Here is a 21,541-nt window from a genome sequence, read left to right as displayed (position 1 = left end):
GTCAGAATGTGCTCTAAAGAAGATCCACTGATTGAAAGATGCTTGATTCCTAACAGGCTACACATGTGGGTGTAGCAGCTGGTTGATTGGTGAGGACCTAGACGAATTAAAGCTGCTGCAGGAGGTATTTCCACATGATGCCAGTGTGGTCAGGATATACAAAGCAAGTGATTCAGCTTGGCTTGTGTTGGTTAGCAGATGTAGTTTGCTAGCAGCCAGGCTAGCTTTAGACACTGCTAACGCGTCAGTGGCTATGGGTTTTGGTTTTTACCTTGGGTAAGGTATTTGCACAGCAATTTAGGAAATGTTTGTTTGCATTGATGCATTTGATACATTCATATCCCTTTATCTTTCAGTGTGACCTTACTCCTGTCTGTGTGGGCAACTTCAAAATGTGATCGTGTTCCCAGTGGTAAGCTTTAAATGTTTGCTTTTATTCAGAACAATTGACAAAGTAGTTCACAATTTCAAATTTTTATGTGTTCATGCAGGAGTTCATATGGAATGTCGTGATCGTCACTTCATGATAGCTATTGATCTCTCCTTTGCTGGAAGTGAACCTCACTTTGAGGCTGTTGGTGAGTGCTGCATAGCTTTATTCACAAACTGAACTCCATGTTAGATGCCATGTTGCAGAGGCAGGTTAAAATACATAAATACTATGATTGTTCTTCAGACAGAACAGGTGCGTACACCATTACTGAACAGTATGCAGCAGAGTGTGGCTACAGTCTCATGGTTCTGCCTCTGCTGGGTCATGTGGAGCTCAGAGCCTCTTACTTCAGCTGTCACACTGACAACAAAGTATGTAGAAACTCAGAAAGCAGCAGCTCCAGCTTTCTGCAGCCCTGACACCATTCAACATATTCTTCTGGCTTTCAGGCTGATGAGCTGTTCACATTCAACTTCAACTTGTTGGTAAACCATGAAGGAAAGCCTGTCACCCATGCTTTAAACAAGACCTGTTCTCCCTCTCTTCGCTGGTCTCCCAGAGAGGTTACCTGTGAGGTGAACTACATGGAAGTAAGCTTGGCTCTTGTATTAGTTTATTCAGGGAACATATTTTAGGTGTTTGCTAATCCTGGATTCTTTGTAGGTGTCTGTGCGGAGGGAAGTTGCTTGTGTATCTGAAACAAACAAGGATGTCTGGAATGCTGCTTTTAAACCTGTATGTTTCAACTTAAGTACTGTTATGGAGTTGGATTCTTGCCACATACTATATATATATATATACTTGAAGTAAACAAAGCTCTACTACTTCCAGGCGTATTCCTCATTCCCCTCACCGTGGCAGGTGATGTTCCAGAAAGATGGGGAATTGTTAACACCCATGAACCTCTCAGACGCTCGGAAGCAAGGCTATGTTATTAACCTTACAGATGGAAGGCTTGTGTTGCGTACAGCATATGGACAACCTGAGTCATTTAGTGTTGAGGTAAATATCTAAATTTGCAAGTACAGTAAAAATGAATTGCCTTACCAATGGTATTTATAGAATAGACTAGATAGCTATATTACTCAACACTCAGTTATGGTAACTGCATTTATTAGATTGTCCATTTTTGATCATGGGTCTCTCTCCAGGTGAATGGTGTTCCTGTAGAGCTTGTCCATGCAACTCTGCTCTCCCGACAAAGCTGGTTGGTCTTCATGGTTGACCTGGTGGTGGCTTGCTCCATGCGTCAGTGTTATGGCTTTGTTTGCTGTAGTTTTGCCTTTAAAAAAAAAAAAAAAAAAAAAATTTGACTATTCATATTGAAGCAAAAACTAATGTGCCCACAGATGAAGGACTGTTTGACCGTGGTTACATAATGTGGGAAACTCCAGAGGCGCTGTATCCGAGTCTCGACAGCACGCAGATCAGTGTTGGACTCAATGGGGAACTGATGATGCAATCAGTTGCTGAGGAGAGAGGCTACATTGTGGACAACCGCAACACCACAGTCCACATCAGCATCCCTTATAATGCTGACGGAGGATACAGGAAGGTGAAAAAGCATGACATGAAACTAGGATGGAGGGCAGGCAGTCAAACTGTCTGATTATTTGCACGTTAAAGGAATTTGCGGTTTTTACTTGAAAAAGTATTCTCACATCTAACATGCTTATCTCTGACAGAGCCTTGTGTCTGGAGAACTCTATGAATACTACATCTTGCATCTCTATGTGGAGCAAACCTCACAGAAAAAGGACAATATTGACACTAGACTTCGTTTTCATGGGACACTTGTCACGCCCCTCCTGCTGCACCCAGTTTTTACTGAAAATAGTAAGTCTACTGAAGACCTATTTTATTAAGTTAATTCATCCATAAACTTACTTTCTTTTTGTTTCAGGAACAGTTCTTGAGGATCATACATTCACGGTGTACCTCGGAGATGTCCCTGAAGACGTCAAGTTGGCTGCTGTTCATGTGAATGGACACCTGACAAACGCGAGTGTCCACACCATTGTGAAAGTTGTTCAACCCAACAACACCCATGGCTACACTCTGAAGGTGCCTTTTGATGATCCTGTTGTGATACAGCAGGTAAAAGACTTTTTTCACCATCAGCAAATCCAGATATCTGACTGGTTATACATCTTGTATATTAAATTTGTTTTCTATCTCCTAGTTCAGCAAAGAAAATGCAACATTGCTGTACAGGCTGGATATCGACTATACATTGACTGTTGAGCCTGAAAATAACACTTTTTACCATGTAGCATCAGTTACGGCATTAACGGATATCTGTAAGTCTTAAACCTATGTTTGGTCAGTTCTCACATTTTGAGCAGAGTTATTCACAGTGCTTAATTTTACAGCTCCTCCAGCCTTTTATGGCCTGTGTTATGAGTCCGGGATCGGCTTCAAACTGGACCACCGGCCTTTTGACTACCTGTGGGAGATTAGTGTTGGAACAGACCTGCTGACATCGGAGCTGGCAGCCCAACATGGCTACATCTTGAGCAATGATAGCCAGAGTTTGCTGCTCAATGTGCCACTCTTCACTCATGGATATCAATACAGTGTAAGATGTGGAAATTAATTACTGAACATTGACTCTTGTTATTCAAGGTTTAATGTGTCAAGTCATCTTGAATATACCATGATTAGGGTGTGTGTTTGTAGAATGTTACTTTGAAGGGTTTCTTTGCCACTTTTGAGATCCTTGTGAGGGATCGTGAAACATCAGCAGTCCAGAGCTCCACTGTCAAGACGTGTCCGTTCCCTACTACTGAACTCATTAGTAAGAACTTCCTGTTTAACTTGTGGAGGTAGAGTTGTGCATGTAGTTGAGACATATTCTCAAATACATTTCTCTGTAGTGTGTTCGACTGATGGTAGGATGACGGCGGTGGTTGACTTGTCTCTGGCCATCCTAAGTGGAGGTAGCCCAGGAAGAACCAGCCTTATAGACAATAAGTGTGGGCCCAAAGAGGCTGATGGCACCAGAGCTCTCTTCTCTTTTCCTGTCAGTAGCTGTGGATCTATCATCAAGGTAGTGCAAATGAGTGGTTATGTTCTCCATTCTGTGCGAGCACCTAACTTTTAAATGTTTCGTTTCTGTAGCTGGCCAAGGAGTATGTGACATATGAAAATGAAATTTTCTTCAGCCAGAAGCTGCCCTTTAAGAAAAATCCAGTAGACTCAAACCATGATGAGGATGGGTATAAATCTTCAACTTGAAATATTTAGGTTTTTTTACCCCTTCTGTAACTACCATGACAGCAAACGTGGTCCTCTTGTCCTTCAGGATTAAATTGCAGTGTACATATCCCCTGGCTGGGCTTCACCGTCTCTTCTCGGTGTATAAATTTGAGTCTGACACAATTGGCATTGGCCGTATTGTGCATCCTGAGCACTTCACTGAAGGTAGGTGTGTAATTCAACAGCTTAAACCACATCCCTTCATATCGCTTACTGAAGATCTCATCCTATACTCCAGGTTCACAGAGTACCACAACTGAACTCACGACGATGCCCACTACTAGACGCATCACAAGACCTGTCTCATTACGACTTGCTTACCACCCTCCTGCTCAGTATTTTAAAGTATCCCGTTTTCTGAAGAAACTGTCAAAGAAAGGTTGGTTGCTTTATTTTCATGTTTGGGGAAAAAACAACCTTACAATATCATATTTGACAACTTTGTTGAACTCTTCACAGGACCAGTGCCATCATAATACGGACTGTGACTGCATATATTTTAAATTCAATAAATTTGTCTTAAAAGCTCTTGACTTGTCATTGGCAACTGAAACCAACTTTGAATATCGGTTCATTTTTTTTTAGGTGATTTTCTTTCTTCATTCACTGCAGTGCAAGTTCATATTTGTTCTACAGTACTTAAACTGTTTTTTAAAATTCATTTTTACATCTAAATATGGAAGGATTATTGTTGAACTGCCAGGTTTAACCAAGTTCTACGCCTAATGTCCTTGAATACTGCATATTTAGCAACAGCCTCCATTTCGACAGGGTCTACACAGTAACTGAGATCAATTTGATTACTGGATAAGGGACTCAGAAGGTCCCTTTAAACTGAAGTATGTGAAATAATTGCATAATAGCAACCAGTACAACTAAACAAATAAGCTTTCCGAGACAAATTGCAATTTATACAAAATCAAATCAACATTCCACCATTTGCTCCAACTTTGAGGCCATCTAGGATGGTAAGGAATGGATCTTACATGGTCAGAAAAATCTCAAAATTTGACCAAAATGAGTTTCTTCTATAGGAATGATGTTGTTGCTCCTTAATGTTGAAATAAACCAGTTGTGGTGGCTCGGGTATCCAAGAAAGAGTTCTCCTTGACCCCTTTGTCTTGAGGTTTTCTGTCACATCTGACTAGAAGAACCAGGAGGGACTTAGAACTCGCCGTAGGGATTACATATCTCTCTTGGCCTCTTTTGAATGCTCTGCTGAGCCTGCTGCTACTGCCACATCCCTCCAGATAAGACAAAACAATGGATGGACAGATGAACCTCCAGTTATGTAATTACAATTGTTTTAGTTGTATCCTAAACAATATGGGTTTGAAGATGATTCCTGCTCAGGCAAAATTAGTCTTTAATCAATGGAAGTAATAGGGATTGTTGTCTGCAATGTACGTTCTGTGGAGCTGAAAATTATACCAGCTTAGATTCAGGCTTCAGGACTTTGCTGCACTTTGAAAAATTCAGGCAAAAGTTTGACAAAGTAGCAGAACTTCATGTGTGTGACTAAATTAGATGCCTCTTGTGGGAACTGGGTGTTTTATCGCCATGAAGCAGTAAGTGTGTATATATAAGTTAGATGTAATGCCCTTTTAGTGTCAGTGTAGTTACTTTGCGAAATGTGGCTATATCCGTGAAAGCTAAACTTGAGTCATTGATTTCCACTATAGTGTATGGACTATATGTAAAATCATTCTGCAATTTAAGTTTCACCAAGACATGCACAGTTCATAAAACCATGACAACTGACAATCATATTTACTCTATTTAACTTGACTAAGTGCAAAAAAAATGCTGTTTTATGTTCTTAAATGGCTGATGGATGAGTTCCAAATCCTATGGCATTAGTATGTAGATATCCTTGTTTGTTTGTTTTTTTACCCCTTTAACCAGTACAATACAAAAACATACAAATTTAGGTTGACTAAGAAACTTACAGACCCTCTAAATGTTCTCTTCCACCATTATTCTTCAAGAGTAACTATATTCCAGTGGAATGGGTACAAATCAAGTGTAGGAATTGTTATACAGGGTGGGCCATAAGTTTCCATACATAGGGAATTGTATAATGTATATTTGTGTTTCAGATACCCTAGAAGATGTGTTTGATGCTATTTTTGAGGGCACTTGAAGGCCATGGTGTATCAGGTGAAGATACGAGACATGAATCATCTCAAGGAACGTATCACCAACGCCATTACAAGCATAACTTCAACTGTGCTAATGCAAGTTCATCAACAGTGGAAAACACATATGTTTTCGAAACAATGATAATCATATAGAGCACATTATATAAATAAAAACGGTTGTCCAACATAAAATGTTTCTTTTTCCTATGTATGGAAATTTATGGCCCACCCTGTAGATTTTGTGAAGATGCTGTCAACTTTGGGATTGCTTGATGCAGTGCTCCCTACTTAATCTTCAAACAGGCCTAAAATGGGCATATATCCCCCATAAAAGCTATTCTGCAATAACTATTGAAGCAACCAGCAGGGAAACACATTTTCAGATTTACCGCCTCCTTTGAAAGTCATACTGCTTGTGTGGTGGTGCAGGTCAGCTGATTACCCAAATATCTACCCCATTGCAGATGGTAAAATACTGGCATTCAGCCATGACCACTTGTGCATCTGTCTTTTACAAATTTTGAAGGATTGTAGTCTATCTTTGCCACTTATAAATGTATATCCAGTGAACTTTTCACTCATCAACTATTGACTTTTAAACAGGAAAGTTGTTCCAGTTGGTATACTAGCTTATATCCACCCAACAAAGATGTGGCATCATGTTGATATGTTTACTGACTTGGCAGCTCAGTGCTCAAATGTTTCATAAAGCCTACAATGATGAATCTGGCTAAATAAGAAAATATTTATAAAGAATTATTTAATCACATGTAGTCAGAGTCCTTTGATAAATTTGCCTCGATCTGTTGGGGTGAAGAGAGAAAAGAAGAGAAACAACCAACTAGATGCGCACAGGAATTGCATTCACAGGTGTTACCTATTAGCAATCAGGTCATTGAACCACTTGCAGCTGAGTTGTTCTGATTCAACAACTCATCACTCAAAAAAAAATGGACTAATAACAGCTGGTGTTGGAGGCCATGTATTACTGCCAGTTCAGCCAAGATACAACAAACAAGTGCTTCTCTTTAGCTTGTGTTGGTCAGCAGGGGTAGTTTGCTAGCAGCCCTGCTGGCTTTAGACACTGCCGACACATCGCTGGCTATGGCTTTTGAGTTTTGGTAAGTGTTTTCAGTGGCAACTTGCAACATGTAAAGACTAATTTTTACTCAAATCCTTTGTCACATGCCTTTACGTTCCAGTATGGCCTTGTTCTTGTCTGTGTGGTCAATGGCAAGAAGTGATCAAGTTCCAGAAGGTAAACAAATGTCAGTTTATACACCTATGATAATTTACAAGTGATTTGTGTTTAGAACTTGTTTGTTTAAGCAGGGGTTCTTCATATGGAGTGTCGTGATCGTTACCTCATGATAGCTGTTGATCTGTCCTTCGCTGGAATGGAGCCTAGCTTTGATGCTATTGGTGAGTCCTTCAGAAAAACTTAATCCTGAACTGTGTACAGGCATTTTTTCCCCTCTTGTCACATTTTTGCTCACAGTGGGCATCTTTTTCAATGCAATATAAAGTTCTGCACCTCTATAGAAACACTACAACCATGACTGGAAGTACAGACAACTCAAATATCCTCTGTGCAGTATAATCCCATAAACATATATTTATATCCCTACCCCAGCAACTGCACCAATGAACTGTATATATGTAGAAGAAAAAACACAAGTAAAATTTCTCTGATTATATTTTTCACAAATTTATTGAATCTGTATTCAATATTTTTTTTCTAGCATCCATATCTTCCCAACAGTGAGGGGGAAAAAGACTTTCATACTGTAGCTCTTTTGTTAACATTTTGAAATTGTTTTCATACTTGTTTCCTCTCTGATCTCTGTAAACATAGCCTGTAGTTCTGCCAAAATCACTGTCATGGCTTCTCAATTGTGCTGGGGAGCACAGACTTCGTTTCATATAGAAAGCTGCTTACTGGAAACGGTTTACTTTTGAAGTAATTCTGGTGAAAGATCACAATTTTAAGTTTAGATTGAGTACATTTTTAGGACTGAAAGCTGTAAATCCGGATTTCTTCCTCTGCTCTTCTGGCTCTGATAAATGGTGCCCTTTTTCAAAACAGCACATGCCGGTGTATTTAGTTTTCAGAGGGTTAATTACCACCATCTGCCACAATGGACTTGGTTATTGGCATTGCTCAGTAAAGCATTCTTCACATTATAACACTGACTCTAATATAGTGAATGATATAGTCAGCTGAATCACTTAAAATGGTAAAAATGAGGTGCTACACTTGAAATAGTGAGCTTTACTACAAGGTTGACACTAGTTTTTTTTTTTTGTGGAAATAGATTGAGAGTAATATTACGCTTCCTACTGATTGTATGTATTCTTTTTCAGACCAGACAGGCGTGTATCCCATCACTGAGCAGTATGCAGCAAAGTGTGGCTACAGTGTTACTGTTCACCCTCTCCTGGGTCTTGTGGAGCTCAGAGCATCTTACTTCAGCTGCCACACTGACAACAAAGTACGTACAAATACGAAGCAGCAGCTTTCTGCAACCAAATGAGAATAAAGTTTTGACAGTCCTTCTCATTTTTATCCAATGCCATTTTCTTGAGGGTCTTTCAGGATGATGACGTGTTTACGTTCCATTTCAATCTGAGTGCATACCATGAAGGCAAAAAGGTCACCTACGCGTTGACCAAGACCTGTTCTCCCTCTCTCCCCTGGTCTCCCAGAGAGGTTACCTGTGAGATTAACTACATGGAAGTAAGCTTGGTTTTGTTGTTGAATTTTACTCGCATAATGGCGTCATGTGTTACCATCATTGTGATTTTTCTCTGTAGGTGTCCGTGAGGAGTAAAATTACCTGTCACTCTGGAACAAAGAAAGATGACTGGAATGCTCTCAAACCTGTGCTAGTATGTGGCAAATCCCAAAAAAATACTTTCACTTCATTGAAGTAAAAATGTTTCTAAGATTTAACATTTTTAAACCAGGCACACAGCTCCACCACCTCAGACTGGCAGGTGATGTTTCAAAGAGCAGGGGAGCAAATGGCGCCTATGAAACTGTCTCAAGCTCGGACGCAGGGCTATGGTTTCGACCTGACAAATGGAAGGCTTGTGTTTCGTGCACCATATGGGCAACCGGAGTCATTTAGCACTGAGGTAAACCACTGATGTAGGATGTGTGCTTGTAAAGAATGAGTCTAAGTCAGAGTTTAAGCAGAGTCTCTCTCCAGGTGAATGGGGTTCCAGTAGAGATGGTGCATGCTACCGTGTTCTCCAGACAACGCTGGACGGTCGTCATGGTTGACCTGGTGGCTGCTTGTTCCATGCGTGAGCATTAGTTACTTTTGCTGGAACTAATTTTTCACTTATGAAGACCATAAAGCCAATGTATAATCTTGGTTTTCTTCTGTGCAGATGAAGGATCACATGACAACAGAGGCTTTGTAATGTGGAAGACTCCAGAGTTGCTTTACCCCAGCGTCAACAGCACACAGATTATTGTTGGACTCAATGGCGAACGTAATGAGTGGCCAGTTGCAGAGGAGAAAGGCTACATTGTGGAAAGAGAAAACGACACAGTCCACATCAGCATCCCTTATAATGCTGAAGGAGGATACAGGAAGGTGGGAACACACACAAGATGTCCATATCTTCAATGTACAGTGGTGGGGGAAAAAATGTTTTTGGACACCCTTAAGAAAAAAAAAAAATCTCAAATATTGTCATGAAGTATTTGTGGAATAATCTTTTTTGGGTTTCAAAAGGTGTGGCTGCATTAGACACACAAACAAATACAATTTTTTTTTTTTGTTTATTGTTTACAAGGAAAATGAACAAAACTAAATTCTTGACTGTTTCAATATAGAAGTTCTCAACATTGTTGGTGTCAAAGTCAACAAATAACAGAATGTGTTCAAAACTGAACAAAAAATAAATAAATCATCACATCATCAAATTAATATTTAGTAGTCCTGCCATTAGCTGCAGTAGAGCTCTAATCCTGGCTGGCATGTTCCCCACGAGCCTTTCACACTGATGAGGGGTATTCTGGTCCCATTCTTCTCGAATTACTGCTTTTAATTGTTCGATTTGTGCTTTGAAACAGACCTTTTGATAATCCACCACAGATTTTCAATGGGGCTCAGGTCACTCTAAGACCTGGATACTGAGCTCCTGCAGTCATGTTCTACTGGCCCTGAATGTGTTTAAGGGGCAATATCTGGTTGAAACATCCAGTTTGGACCTTGACGGAACAGGGCGCATACAGAAGGGAGCATGTGGGTTTGGAGAATGGCACAGTACTTGGCAGAGTTCAATGTGCCATCATAGACAGTGAGATGACCAACATCAGCAGCACTCATGCATCTCCAAACCATAATACTGCCTCCACCATGCTTGACAGCAGGTACTATACATGCTGGAGATAATGCTTCGCCTGGCCTTCTGCATACCCTCACATTAGCAGGAGGAAGATAAAGCTGGAAACTGGACTCATCTGACCACAGAATCTTTTTCCAATTCCAGTTCTTGTGTGCTTGGGCCCAACAACGCCAGGCTAACCTCTCTCTCATTGATCAGGAGCTTCTTGACAGCCTTATAGGACCTTAAGCCATGATCTAAAAGTTGACCACATGCAGTGCAGGTGGAACACTGGACACCAGTTTGGTTTGACCACTTTCTGCTGAAGCTCCTGTGATGTCATTCGGTGGTTTTCCCTGCACATGCGGATCAGGATGTGGTGGTTTCTTGCTGAAGAAACCCTTCGGTGCCCAGATCTTCATTTGTCTTCCAAGCTGTTGGTTCGTCTGTATTTCTGCAGAGTGTATCAAACTGCTGAAGGACTGCATCTGGACTTCCTGGCTACCTGACAGCAGCTGTACCCTTCCTGGCTGAGAATCTGTATCTTCAGGCGTGTTTCCTGTGTTAGGTTCCTTGTTTTAGGCATTTTTGTCTCTGAAGAACATTTAAAAGTGCTGACTTTTAAATAGACACAAAGCACGGCAACAAAAATTGTCTTTTAATAAAAAGTACAACATTCATTAGTGGATCACTGGTACCAAAATGACCCAATGCTCCAAATTTCTCATGTTTTTATGGAACCAATCAATTTGAAGTTTTTAATGGCCTTTTTAGGATTTGTTTTGTATTTTGGCTGTAATTGTACTAAAAGTAAATTGCACTTGAAGACCGAGGAGTGATTCCTAATGAAATATTTCACAAATGCTTGGGGTGCCCGAAAACTTTTTTCCACCACTGTAGTTTTGCTTTAAAGTCTAAAGCAAACTCTTGTCTAAAAAATTGAGGCTCCACAAATTGATCTGCTAAAAGTTTCCCACACAATGTCCGCCTAGAAGGTCAAAATTTTAGATTTTTCCCCAAATCTATGCTGTAGATGCGATATAGTTCATCAATTTGATGAAGCAGGATATATTTTTAAGCCTGACCTTTTTATGAGAGACGAAACACATCGATACTTTAATCAGACCAGCAGAATATCTGATTGTATGTACAACCTGTCTGTTTCAGAGCTTTGTCACAGGAGGTCTCTATGAGTTTTACATCTTCCACCTGTACTTTGAGCAAATCTTCGTGGATGATGATCATGTAGAGACAGCACTCCGAATTCACAGGACTCTAGTCACTCCACTGCTGCCCTGGCTGCTCTTCACTGACAACCAAACTGTTCTTGAAGACCGAGTTTTCACCGTCTACCTTGGAAATGTCCCTGAAGACATTGCGCTGGCTTCCGTCCAGCTGAATGGACAAGACTTCATGGTGCCATTTCTAAATACAAGCAGCTACACTATTATACAAGCTGTTCAACCAAACAACACCCATAGCTATACTCTGAAGGTGCCTTTTGATGATCCCATTGTCATACAGCAGGTAAAAGACTTTGAATTATGTGTCTGAGTGGCAACATGGCAGCTTCATCCTGCTTGACTTGAGCAGAATTTGTATTTCCCATCTCCTAGGTTTCCAAAGAAGACGCCGTCATTCATTACAGGCTGGACATCAACTACACACTGAATGTCGAGTTTTTAAATGAACCTTATTACCACTTGGCATCCATTGTGGCCTGGTCCCCAGATGTCTGTAAGTCATTAATTTTTGATATCGGCACAGCATTTGCGTGAACTTTGAGCAGAGTTTTTCACAATGCTGTACTTGACAGCTTCTCCAGCCTTCGATGCAGCCTGTTCTGAGTCTGGGATCAGTTTCAAGCTGGACCACCGGCCTTTTGACTACCTGTGGGAGATCAGCGTTGGGGCAGACCTGCTGACATCGGAGCTGGCAGCCCAACATGGCTACATCTTGAGCAATGATAGCCAGAGTCTGCTGCTTGATGTGCCACTCTTCACTCATGGATATCAATACAATGTGAGATGTGGAAATTATTAATCGACATCAACTCTTATTCTGTAAGGTTTAATGTTCCGTAACAATGTTTCAAACATTAATTGACTAATATGTGTTTGTAGAATGTTACTTTGAAGGGATTCGTTGCTTTTTTTGAAATCCTTGTGAGGAATCATGAAACATCAGAGGTCCAGACTGCTGTGAAGACGTGTCCATTCATCTCTAATGAACTCATTAGTAAGAACTTCCATTTTAGCTGTAAGATTAGGTGCGGTCCTTGTTTATAGTTGACACGTGGTAGAAATAATCCCTCTGTAGTGTGTTCGACTGATGGTCAGATGACGGTGGTGGTTGACTTGTCTCTGGCCATCCCAAGTGGAGGTAGCCCAGGAAGAACCAGCCTTAAAGACAACAAGTGTGGGCCCAAAGAGGCAGATGGCACCAGAGCTCTCTTCTCTTTTCCTGTTAACAGCTGTGGATCAACCATCAAGGTACTGCTGGTAAAAGTTCAAAATGTTCATACTCAACTTGTTCTTGGACTATATGTTGCCATTTTTAATGACTGAAGACAAATAACTTGTCACTATTTGCACTTTTCCCCTCAGCTTGGGAAGGACAACGTGACCTATCAAAATGCAATTCTCTACAACGAGCCAGTTTCTGGTGATGCTACTGAGATGTATGTATCTCTACCCTCTTTTCTCTCAACTACCAGTCTAAGTTCTGTTAAGTGTTTCTTCAGCAGATCAACAATAATAAAGCTGTCATTGTCTTGCAGCATGGTCGCGCGGTGTACATATCCTTTGGCTAGTCTCCATCGCCTCTTCTTACTGTACAAATTTGAGTCCGACACAGCCGGTGTTGGCAGCATCATCCACACCGCACAGTCCACAACAGGTACAGCTGGTTCTTTGCCTACTACATATAACCAGTTATCCCTCATCATAATGAATTTTGAGCAGAAAAGTCTTTGTTCTCTAGGTGTGCAAAGTCCCATCATCAAGCCTAAGGCAGCACTTCAAACCATACCTGCTACTGAAGGTCCAGCCAGAAAGTTTATCCCATCCAAGCCTGCCGTCCACCCGCCTGCTCGTTACATCAAAGTTTCCAGGATTCATAGTTTTCCCAGGGGCTTTGGAGAAGGTGAGGGTTTAAGCATTCAAAGTTCATATTTCAGATGTAAGGTCTCACTTTTTACATTTTTTTTTCACATCTCTTCACAGGCCCTGAAAGATTCTCCCAAACTAAAATGAACAGAGTCCAAAAACATTTTTAAATTGGGTAAAAAATGGAATTTAATAAAGCTGCTTCTTAAAATTGTTGTATTTGTGTCGCACAAACTTATCAAAAGTACTACACAAACAAATGGTATTGTGGACGCGAATGTACACAGAGGTAACCTATTTTTATTCCACTGCACTATCTGGCAGCTAAATACAAATTCCGTTGCAGGATAAGAGTTTGTTTAAAATAAACCGAACAAAACTGTCAAAATTGGCCCCACCTTTACCATTTGACAGCTGAAGTTCAAGCTTTGATCATGATAGTCTAGAGTACAGCTAAAGGTGAACATTCCCTACAACCAAGGATACATGAAATTTAAAGAGAAGGGGGAAGTGTTTGTACTCTGGGCAAGAGTCTTTGGATATTTCTATAATGCTGGGTTTTATTTCTAGCATTTGTAGTTCACTGTCTTTATTGGAAGTCTTCATTGACACCCAGAGACAGCACAGAGCCGTTGAACAAGACATTTTAAGGATTCTGGTTAAGAATTTCTGTCTTGGCTGCAACTGGCTCTCATCTCTCCTGGCAGATGCAGTTCTCTGGCAAAGAAGCATTTCAGTAATTGTAAAAAAAAATTTCAATTGAGTATTTGGGAACGTTAATTAAAGAGCAACTAACTGCTAATGTGGATGAAATGTTCACAATCTGAAAAAAACAATCGTCTGGCACAAGAAAGACCCATCATTAGCGCAGCCTACAGGATATCACCTGCATCTCAGATGTTTTGGATTAAAGAGTCTACAGAATAAAATTGCAGAAAATTACACAACACCTGTCCAGTGTTGACATGCACAGGGCGCTAACTAATAAAGCTAACACTCCCTGAACTGTTGCAATGGCGGGAAAGCTGCCATTACCACATCCTTCACATTTACTCATTCTCCACATCCTGGATGACTGACTTCCCGGCTAAGCTCCAGTCCTGTGCTCCAACCGTTGCCCCTCTCCCTGCTGCATTTGTGACTGATTGGACTTCTGCCCAGTCCATTGTTCCAATAAAATGCGTAGTGAAGTAGATCATAGAACTGTGCAATAACTTGTTAGTCTGGGCAGATGCACACTTGAACTTCTTTTATGGCACTTAACTGGGTTGTTTTCTTTTATTCTTTGAACCTTTGATTTGATTTAACTGAGGCACTTTTTCTGCTGCCTGGAAGCTGAGCCAGGCCCAGAGAATTTCTCACAAATGCACAGTAGCTGAGCTGGGACATAACAGGTCTGAACATAAAGGGTATTCAACACCTTGGAGCTTTTTTTTTAAAAGCCAAAGCTTCATGAGAGACGGGCAAGAAAATAACATTTTCTGCTCACCAGAAGGTATGTGGAGACTCTGAAGTCAGTCAGGGAAAAGTTTGTTGGTCTGATCAGTCCAAAAATGGGTGTTTTTTATTAAGACTTGACACTACGCATGGCTAACACCAAACACACATCCCCACTATGAAGCATGGCGGTGGCAGCATCATGATGTGGGGATGCTTTATAGGAGCAGGCAGTGGAAGGCTTGTAAAGGTAGAGGATAAAATAAATGCAGTTAAAAGTCCTTTTTTTCATTTTAAAAATATAGTCAACAAATTTAAATTATATTGCCCAATAATTCAATAGTAAAAAGAAATAAAAAGAGAAAACTTCAAAGTTAAGCGTATACTTTTATTAGGCATTGTGTCTCTCACTCACTTCAGCTGACTTCAGATCCAGCTGAAGTGATTAAGGAAGAGGAAGTGAATCAAACCTACTAAAACATGAAAAACTTTTGCAGGTTTGAGTACAGGTGGTGAAGCAAAATCTGGATTACATCCGAACAATACACTATCTGTAACTTTTACAAAATATTTAGCATTTTTTAAAAAGTACCCTTGTAAGTCACGACAGCTCATCTATGGCCACATCTCAGCTTCTGTTCGGTCAAAGGTGGGAGCTTGTTCAACCCTTTTATTGTCCTATTCTGATAGCATTTGTTTATCAGGAGTCTGACCTTATTACATGTCCACACATCTTCAGTAGCCTTCACTTTACATTTGATTTTATTATTTTCATACAAGGCCCTTAATGGTTTTTAATCTTATTTTACTTTCATCTGCTCTTGTTTTAGTTAATTTACCTTTTTTGTTTTAATTTTAAACACTCTACTTAATGTTTTTCTTATTTTTCTGACATTTTCTTTGAATGTTTCTTCTGATTGTTTTTATCTACTCTTCTTATTTGTGTGCTTGCATCTTGAATAAATTTGAAGTGGAAAACACCATCTAACCGAGTGTTTAACCACTGTGCGTATGATAATATGAACTTATTTTGTCACCTTTTGTACATTGTTATTCCTCATTTTATGTTTTTCATCAGTTTAAATGAGTTAATGCTATATTTTAGATACTTATATTAATGTAACTTCTGTTTCCTTATTTACAAATCTGTTTTCTTTTTTCAGCTGGAACGCTGTCAGAATTGACATTTTAAAAAATTGATCTTTCAAAACCCTTCCTGCTTTTTTGCTATTTTTTCTCATTCACGTTAATTTTACATCAAGTAATTCCATCATAGTTTATAACATTCACTTGAAATCGAAAAATGTTTTTCTGAAAAAAACTATTACTATGTAAAACTCTGTCCAAATCATATTTTAGAGTATTGTAATTTCAGCAAATGCTAACTTTGTGGATTCAATTTCCATTCTTTTTTTGGCCTATAAATGTGCCTTGGGTTAATATATGGTAGCTTTAAAGTGAAAATAGGGGGTTTATCATTAACAGGGGAGTGATAGATTGCATTTTTATGGCTGATACGTAAAAGACTGACACCAGTAAGAGGCGTGATGTGAAGGTTTGACATCCAAAGAGGTGCAACTGCCAGAGACACAGCAGCAGACAGAAAGGAGGTGAACTCTGATTCAAACAGAAGGTAAGTATCAGAGATTATAAACAGAAATAGAGAGCGTTTACACGGTACCCTCTCTGACAGCACAATTTGTCTGTTGTATTTGGAGATAAAGTCTGTTATCAGGCTGCACTATTGACTTTCTGCTGGCCTGTTGTCGGGGTGGGCAGAGTGCTTCCCTACCTTTAGCGAACTTGAAAAGAAAGGTGAGGTCACAGTTTAACATTAATTGTTTTGTTTTGTTGTATTTGTTAAGCATGTGAGTTTTTTTTAAGTGAAGGACTTAGTTTCTCCTGTTGTGCTTGATAAACTCCAAAAATGTTATTACAAATCTGATTATCTAAAATCAGAATTAACTACTTTAGCTTCATGTCAGCTAGTTACTGGAATTCTATTCATGCCTGTGGTCTGTTTTTAACACTGTTTTGCTCATAGGTATCTTTCATTTTCCATGACACCATAAACCTTTGTACATTTCCTGGTTACACCTTACAAAGAAACCTCATAAAAGTCTTAATAGCAGCCATTTACTACTCAGTCAAGTTTCATGCACACCACCGTTCAAAAGTTTGGGGTCACCCAATTTCGTGCTTTCCATGAAAAATCACACATTTGTTTATATGTTAGCAAAACTGAACAAGGGTTTTCTAATCATCAATCAGCCTTTCATCACCATTAGCTAACACAATGTAGCATTAGAACACAGGAGTGATGGTTGCTGGAAATGTTCCTCTGTACCCCTATGGAGATATTCCATTAAAAATCAGCTGTTTCCAGCTAGAATAGTCATTTACCACATTAACAATGTCTAGACTGTATTTCTGATTCATTTATTGTTATCTTCACTGAAAAAAGCTGCTTTTCTTTCAAAAAATAGAGATATTTCTAAATAATCCTAAACTTTTGAATGGTAGTGTATGCTCCTCACTTGCATCCCTAAAATATTTTTGCTGGTCTGAGGTCATTAAGCGTCGCAGAAGTCTAAATGGAGGACATGGAAAGGAGAATTCAGAAAGGACTCGTTCACTGTTTACAAATGGGGGAAGCTATATGAGACTAGTTCCTTAACGAGGACACGCCTTTGCTGGTTGAAGTAGCGCTGAAAGCGAATTTGAAACAATTAACATTTAGCATTTTTTAAATTTTTAGGTTTTGGATTTTTGGTTGGACAAAATCAGCAATTTAATTTCAGTTGCTGCAATGTTGTATTGGGTATTTTTCATCATTTGTGGACATTTGAATAAATAATTCATCATTTAATCGGTAGTTTACAGTGTGGATTGACTGAATTGCTGTCCTTGCTAATATGTGCTGCTCACTGTACCACCTAAATGGCAGAATGTCCAGGGTGGTTGAAAATTCATGTAAATTCATGTCCATGTATATGTATATAAACCTACAGGAAAGCTTTGTTTTTTGTTTTTTGTTTTTGTCTGACAGCTGCAAGTAATGGTGATCTTCACACTCTCTAAAAATGTCAGAAAATCCTTAAAAATGCCACATTATTATTTAAAAAGATGCAATGGTATCATAGATTGTTTCTTTTATCTACTTACATATTTGGTCTTATATATACTGAAGTATTTAGTTTACCATCCCATTGTCAGGATCAATCGATCGATTAGTCATTCACTTCAGGTTTCCTGTAAAAATGTCACTACTGTAAGTCAGAAATGTTGCTGTTGAAGAGCAAAGAAATGAAAAGACATCTTATGTTGACATATTCAGAATTTTTTTTTTCCACTTTTTTTCTGCTTGTTTATGCTTCTGTCACTGTTCTTTGTCTTCCTCTGTAGGTGAGAGTCCATATAACTGAAAATGTCAAACAGGGAATCTTTTCAGCTAATCCGCAACACTCCTGAGCCCTCACTAACAAGTCTAGGTGAGGTCAAGTGACATCACAGTCATGCACACTTGCATCATAGTTCAGTGTTGCACATGCATGCACAGAAACAAGCCTGTAAATGTGCTATTATGTCATCCTGCAGTAATCTCAAAGTTGCTATCTTGTGCCATCCCCATTGCTCAGATTGCAGTTGGTGAGTCCATTTACTATTATGACTGTTCACGTATGTTTTTCAAGAACTTCAGTAAGGCAGTTGTTTCACTCAGTAATTCTTTTGAAATAGTAGAAAGCCTGCATTTTTCTGAATCTGTGGGTAAAAAGTAATATCATGTCATCACCCCTGTGTTCATCAGGGGCAGTATACCTGGACGACTGCCCACTGCAGCCCTACATCCCCATCTATTTGATAGTGTGTGGAACCTTCACCTTGATGCTGGGGTTGCTGTCCTGTCTGCCCTGTGCCAAGAAGCCAGAAGATGGCACCACCAACCCACTTTACTCAGTCTGCTCAATATGGAACTTACTGGTGTCTTTATTCCTCTTCGCCTGGTTTATCGCTGGTGAGTTTAAACAGCAGTGGGCTGATGAATGATGCTCCTGAAAAGACAGATAGTATGACAAATTCAAGCCAAATTCTCGGTTAGTTTCTGGTTGGCTGGTGTTTGTTAAAATAGTATAAACACAGCTGTGGCCACTGACTAAATTTACACCGATCATGATTCAACATTAACACCTGTTAGTATCATGCAATATGATTCAATACACCATGAATGGCTGCCTTTAAAATGCCGTTATAGTTGAATGAGCGCTTCTCTGAGACATTTACAGTCATGGGAACCATGATTGAACAGCACTATGCAAGTTGATCCACAAATTCCAAATTGGTTTGCAGTCTGGTGCCACCAGATTGTGTCTCTTTGTGGTTGTTTTGTGTCTGTTTGTGGTAGTTTTGTGTTTCTTTGTGGTCATTATGTGTCTCTTTGTTGTCATTTTGTGTCTCTTTGTGGCTGTTTTGTGTTTCTTTGTGGCTGTTTTGTGTTTCTGTTGGATCGGACCACACGGGCCACCCTTCACTCCCCACCTTCACTGACCCTGTTGCTGGTTCACCACTGTTCCTTCCTTGGACCATTTTTGATAGATACTGACCACTACAGACCATGAACACCCCACAAGAGCTGCAGTTTTGGAGATGCTCTGACCCCGTTGTCCAGCTGCACAATTTGGCCCTTGTCATACTCACTCAAATCCTTACACTTGCCCTTTTTTCCTGTTCTAACACATCAACTTTGAAGACAAAACGTTCACTTGCTGTCTAATATATCCAACCCACTAACAGGTACCATGATGAAGAGATGTTATTCACTTCACCTGTCAGTGGTCATAAAGTTATGCCTGATCTGTATATGTATACATACATATGTTGGCCAACATATTCCTTGCATTCCTGTGCCACATTAAATAAATGATGTTGCTGTGGACCCTGGTAACCTTAAATTTTGAAATAATTTACTTACACGAGGCCAGGCAGGAGACATGTGTGCAAAAAATGACAAAGGCTTTTTTAAGCATTTGACTGAATCATACAATGTACTATGAAGTTGAGTGAATCATGTCTGTTAATCATCTTTCTCCTTTTATTGTGTGTTTTTTCTCTAGGTAATGTGTGGATCTACTCTATTTACGAGCCCAACTACAACAAGAACAGCACCAGTGTGGCTCCTTACTGTGACAAGACGCTCTACTTGTTTGCCTTCTGGACAACCACAGTGGGCTACATCATAATAGGTTCATTTCTGTTCCTGTGTTGCTGCTGTCTCCTGTGTTGCAGAGCCTGCTTGCCAACTGAAACTGCAAATGTGTAGGGACAAGGTCCAAAACACACAGCTGTTGCTGCACGAGTGACATTTGGAAACATGCTCTTAAAGAAATGGGGAAAAACAGCTGCTGCATAGCCTTCTGTAGATAAATGCTTAACTGTGGAATGTTGTAAATTAGATTTCTGTCTTATCTATGACTTATCTGTGAGCATTTTGCACCTTTTTGTTTGTAGGTCTTCTGAGGGATCCAACAATTTTTCAGTTGCCTTTTTAGTGTCCAGTGTGTAACATTTGATCACAAAGATAAACTGTAAGAATTTCTTTTCTTTGAGATATAGAAATATTTAGACTACACCTTATGTCTCCTGAATCTGGAGACTTAAAATAGAAGAGCTGTTGTATTATGTAATAAGTACATGTAATAAAAAGGGACAGAACTGATCTGGGGTTGTTCAGGTTCAGCAACGTTATGTTCCCAAAGAAGGTCAGCTGACTACCTGAATATACTGAATGACCTCATGTTCTCAAAGCTAAAGGCAATCCAGCAAAATATTAGTGTGCAACTTTTTTTTTTTTTTTTTTTTTGGATGGGCAGCGTATATAAACAGTCTTAACAAACACTCTCTCCTGAAACTTCCACAAACACAGAATGAGAGTGGATCTCTGCAGAGCAACAGAGCATAGTGGCCTCTGATTGGCTAGTAGCTTAACTGTCTACTAAGCCTTCCTGGTTCCTGTCCTCCTTCATCACACAATCAGTTTGATGTGCTTTCTGTCTTTAAAAAATGCAACGTATCGCTACATGTCAGACTAATTAAATGTTTTCAGTTAGTTTTTTTGTTTTGTTATCATTTGTGTCATGTGACTTGTTTGTTATCCTTTTTCTGGCACTATTGATGCACACCATGTGACTGAAACTGATCAGCTGATGAAGCAAGTACTTTAATTGTTGTCACAGTCATTTGTGGTGTTTCAGTGCCCTCTGTTGGTTCTTCAACTTAACAGTAGCAAGGTCTATGTGGAGAAACCAAAACACATTAGGTGTAATCACACCTGCGATTTCCCAGCAATGATGCATTAGTTTCTCTCTCTGGTCTGTCGAGGCGTCGTACAACAAATAGAACAGAAAATGCAAAACCAACCATCCCTCTAATAAGCTGGTAAAAGCACTTTCCTCGAAACGAATCTTGCAGACAAAGATAGTAACCACAACATGAAATAAATGTTTCGATCAATATTATCAGGGAGCTAAAACTGCAAAAATGAAGAAATAGCAATACTAATGTATATAGTGTCATCAATGAGGAAAATGGGTTGAGAACATGTGAGAGTTCTTAGAGGAAAAACATCTTGAAGAGACAAAAAACAATTTTTATAGCTACAAGTGCAATGACTATAAGGAAGGTGAAAGGTTGAGATCAGGGTAATTGATGGCTTTCAGGATATAAATCCAATATGCTTCTCTTATTTTGAGGTATTTGAGTTGATTCCCAACCCTGGAATCAAAGTGAATAATGTCACATATTGAAGTCCATTAGCTTCAGTTCCATGT

The 21,541-nt window shown here is 39.6% G+C and overlaps 3 protein-coding genes across 6 annotated transcripts; all 3 read left to right on the top strand.

The window, feature by feature from the left end:
• Positions 1-113: 113 nt before the first annotated feature.
• On the top strand, positions 114-4,220 carry LOC111571698 (uncharacterized). Of its 2 annotated transcripts, XM_023274989.3 has the most exons (19): positions 114-276; positions 357-412; positions 492-578; positions 677-804; positions 883-1,023; positions 1,097-1,168; positions 1,265-1,435; positions 1,585-1,681; positions 1,783-1,988; positions 2,119-2,269; positions 2,337-2,530; positions 2,616-2,733; positions 2,806-3,011; positions 3,113-3,230; positions 3,310-3,482; positions 3,554-3,651; positions 3,738-3,856; positions 3,930-4,070; positions 4,151-4,220. In XM_023274989.3, the coding sequence occupies exons 1-19, from the start codon at positions 254-256 to the stop codon at positions 4,165-4,167; spliced, it is 2,316 nt and encodes a 771-aa protein (XP_023130757.1). In that variant the 5' UTR covers positions 114-253; the 3' UTR covers positions 4,168-4,220. The 2 variants fall into 2 exon arrangements, with proteins under 2 accessions (XP_023130757.1, XP_023130760.1); XM_023274992.2 differs by lacking the exons at positions 114-276; positions 677-804 and having other exon boundaries at positions 360-412.
• Positions 4,221-6,772: 2,552 nt separating this feature from the next.
• On the top strand, positions 6,773-13,540 carry LOC111571696 (uncharacterized). 2 transcript variants are annotated; one of them, XM_023274986.2, is made up of 18 exons: positions 6,773-6,953; positions 7,035-7,090; positions 7,165-7,254; positions 8,197-8,324; positions 8,429-8,569; positions 8,647-8,721; positions 8,800-8,970; positions 9,045-9,141; positions 9,229-9,437; positions 11,341-11,700; positions 11,790-11,910; positions 11,990-12,195; positions 12,297-12,411; positions 12,493-12,665; positions 12,780-12,853; positions 12,953-13,071; positions 13,156-13,317; positions 13,398-13,540. In XM_023274986.2, exons 1-18 carry the CDS (start codon positions 6,937-6,939, stop codon positions 13,448-13,450), a joined length of 2,367 nt encoding a protein of 788 aa, XP_023130754.1. In that variant the 5' UTR covers positions 6,773-6,936; the 3' UTR covers positions 13,451-13,540. The 2 variants fall into 2 exon arrangements, with proteins under 2 accessions (XP_023130754.1, XP_054863876.1); XM_055007901.1 differs by lacking the exon at positions 6,773-6,953 and having other exon boundaries at positions 7,039-7,090; positions 8,419-8,569.
• A 2,670-nt stretch (positions 13,541-16,210) lies between these two features.
• LOC118470637 (transmembrane protein 272-like) lies at positions 16,211-20,820 on the top strand. Of its 2 annotated transcripts, XM_055007480.1 has the most exons (6): positions 16,211-16,350; positions 16,436-16,537; positions 18,128-18,208; positions 18,315-18,365; positions 18,526-18,732; positions 19,829-20,820. In XM_055007480.1, exons 3-6 carry the CDS (start codon positions 18,145-18,147, stop codon positions 20,032-20,034), a joined length of 528 nt encoding a protein of 175 aa, XP_054863455.1. In that variant the 5' UTR covers positions 16,211-16,350; positions 16,436-16,537; positions 18,128-18,144; the 3' UTR covers positions 20,035-20,820. The 2 variants fall into 2 exon arrangements, with proteins under 2 accessions (XP_054863455.1, XP_035806250.2); XM_035950357.2 differs by lacking the exon at positions 16,436-16,537 and having other exon boundaries at positions 16,226-16,350; positions 18,123-18,208.
• The last annotated feature ends 721 nt before the right edge of the window (positions 20,821-21,541 follow it).

The sequence above is a fragment of the Amphiprion ocellaris genome, chromosome 23 (genome assembly GCF_022539595.1).
Source record: "Amphiprion ocellaris isolate individual 3 ecotype Okinawa chromosome 23, ASM2253959v1, whole genome shotgun sequence".
Classification (NCBI taxonomy): Eukaryota; Metazoa; Chordata; class Actinopteri; family Pomacentridae; genus Amphiprion; species Amphiprion ocellaris.
The sequence above is the reverse complement of the archived record's forward strand: the minus strand, read 5'-3'. Positions and strand labels throughout refer to the sequence as shown.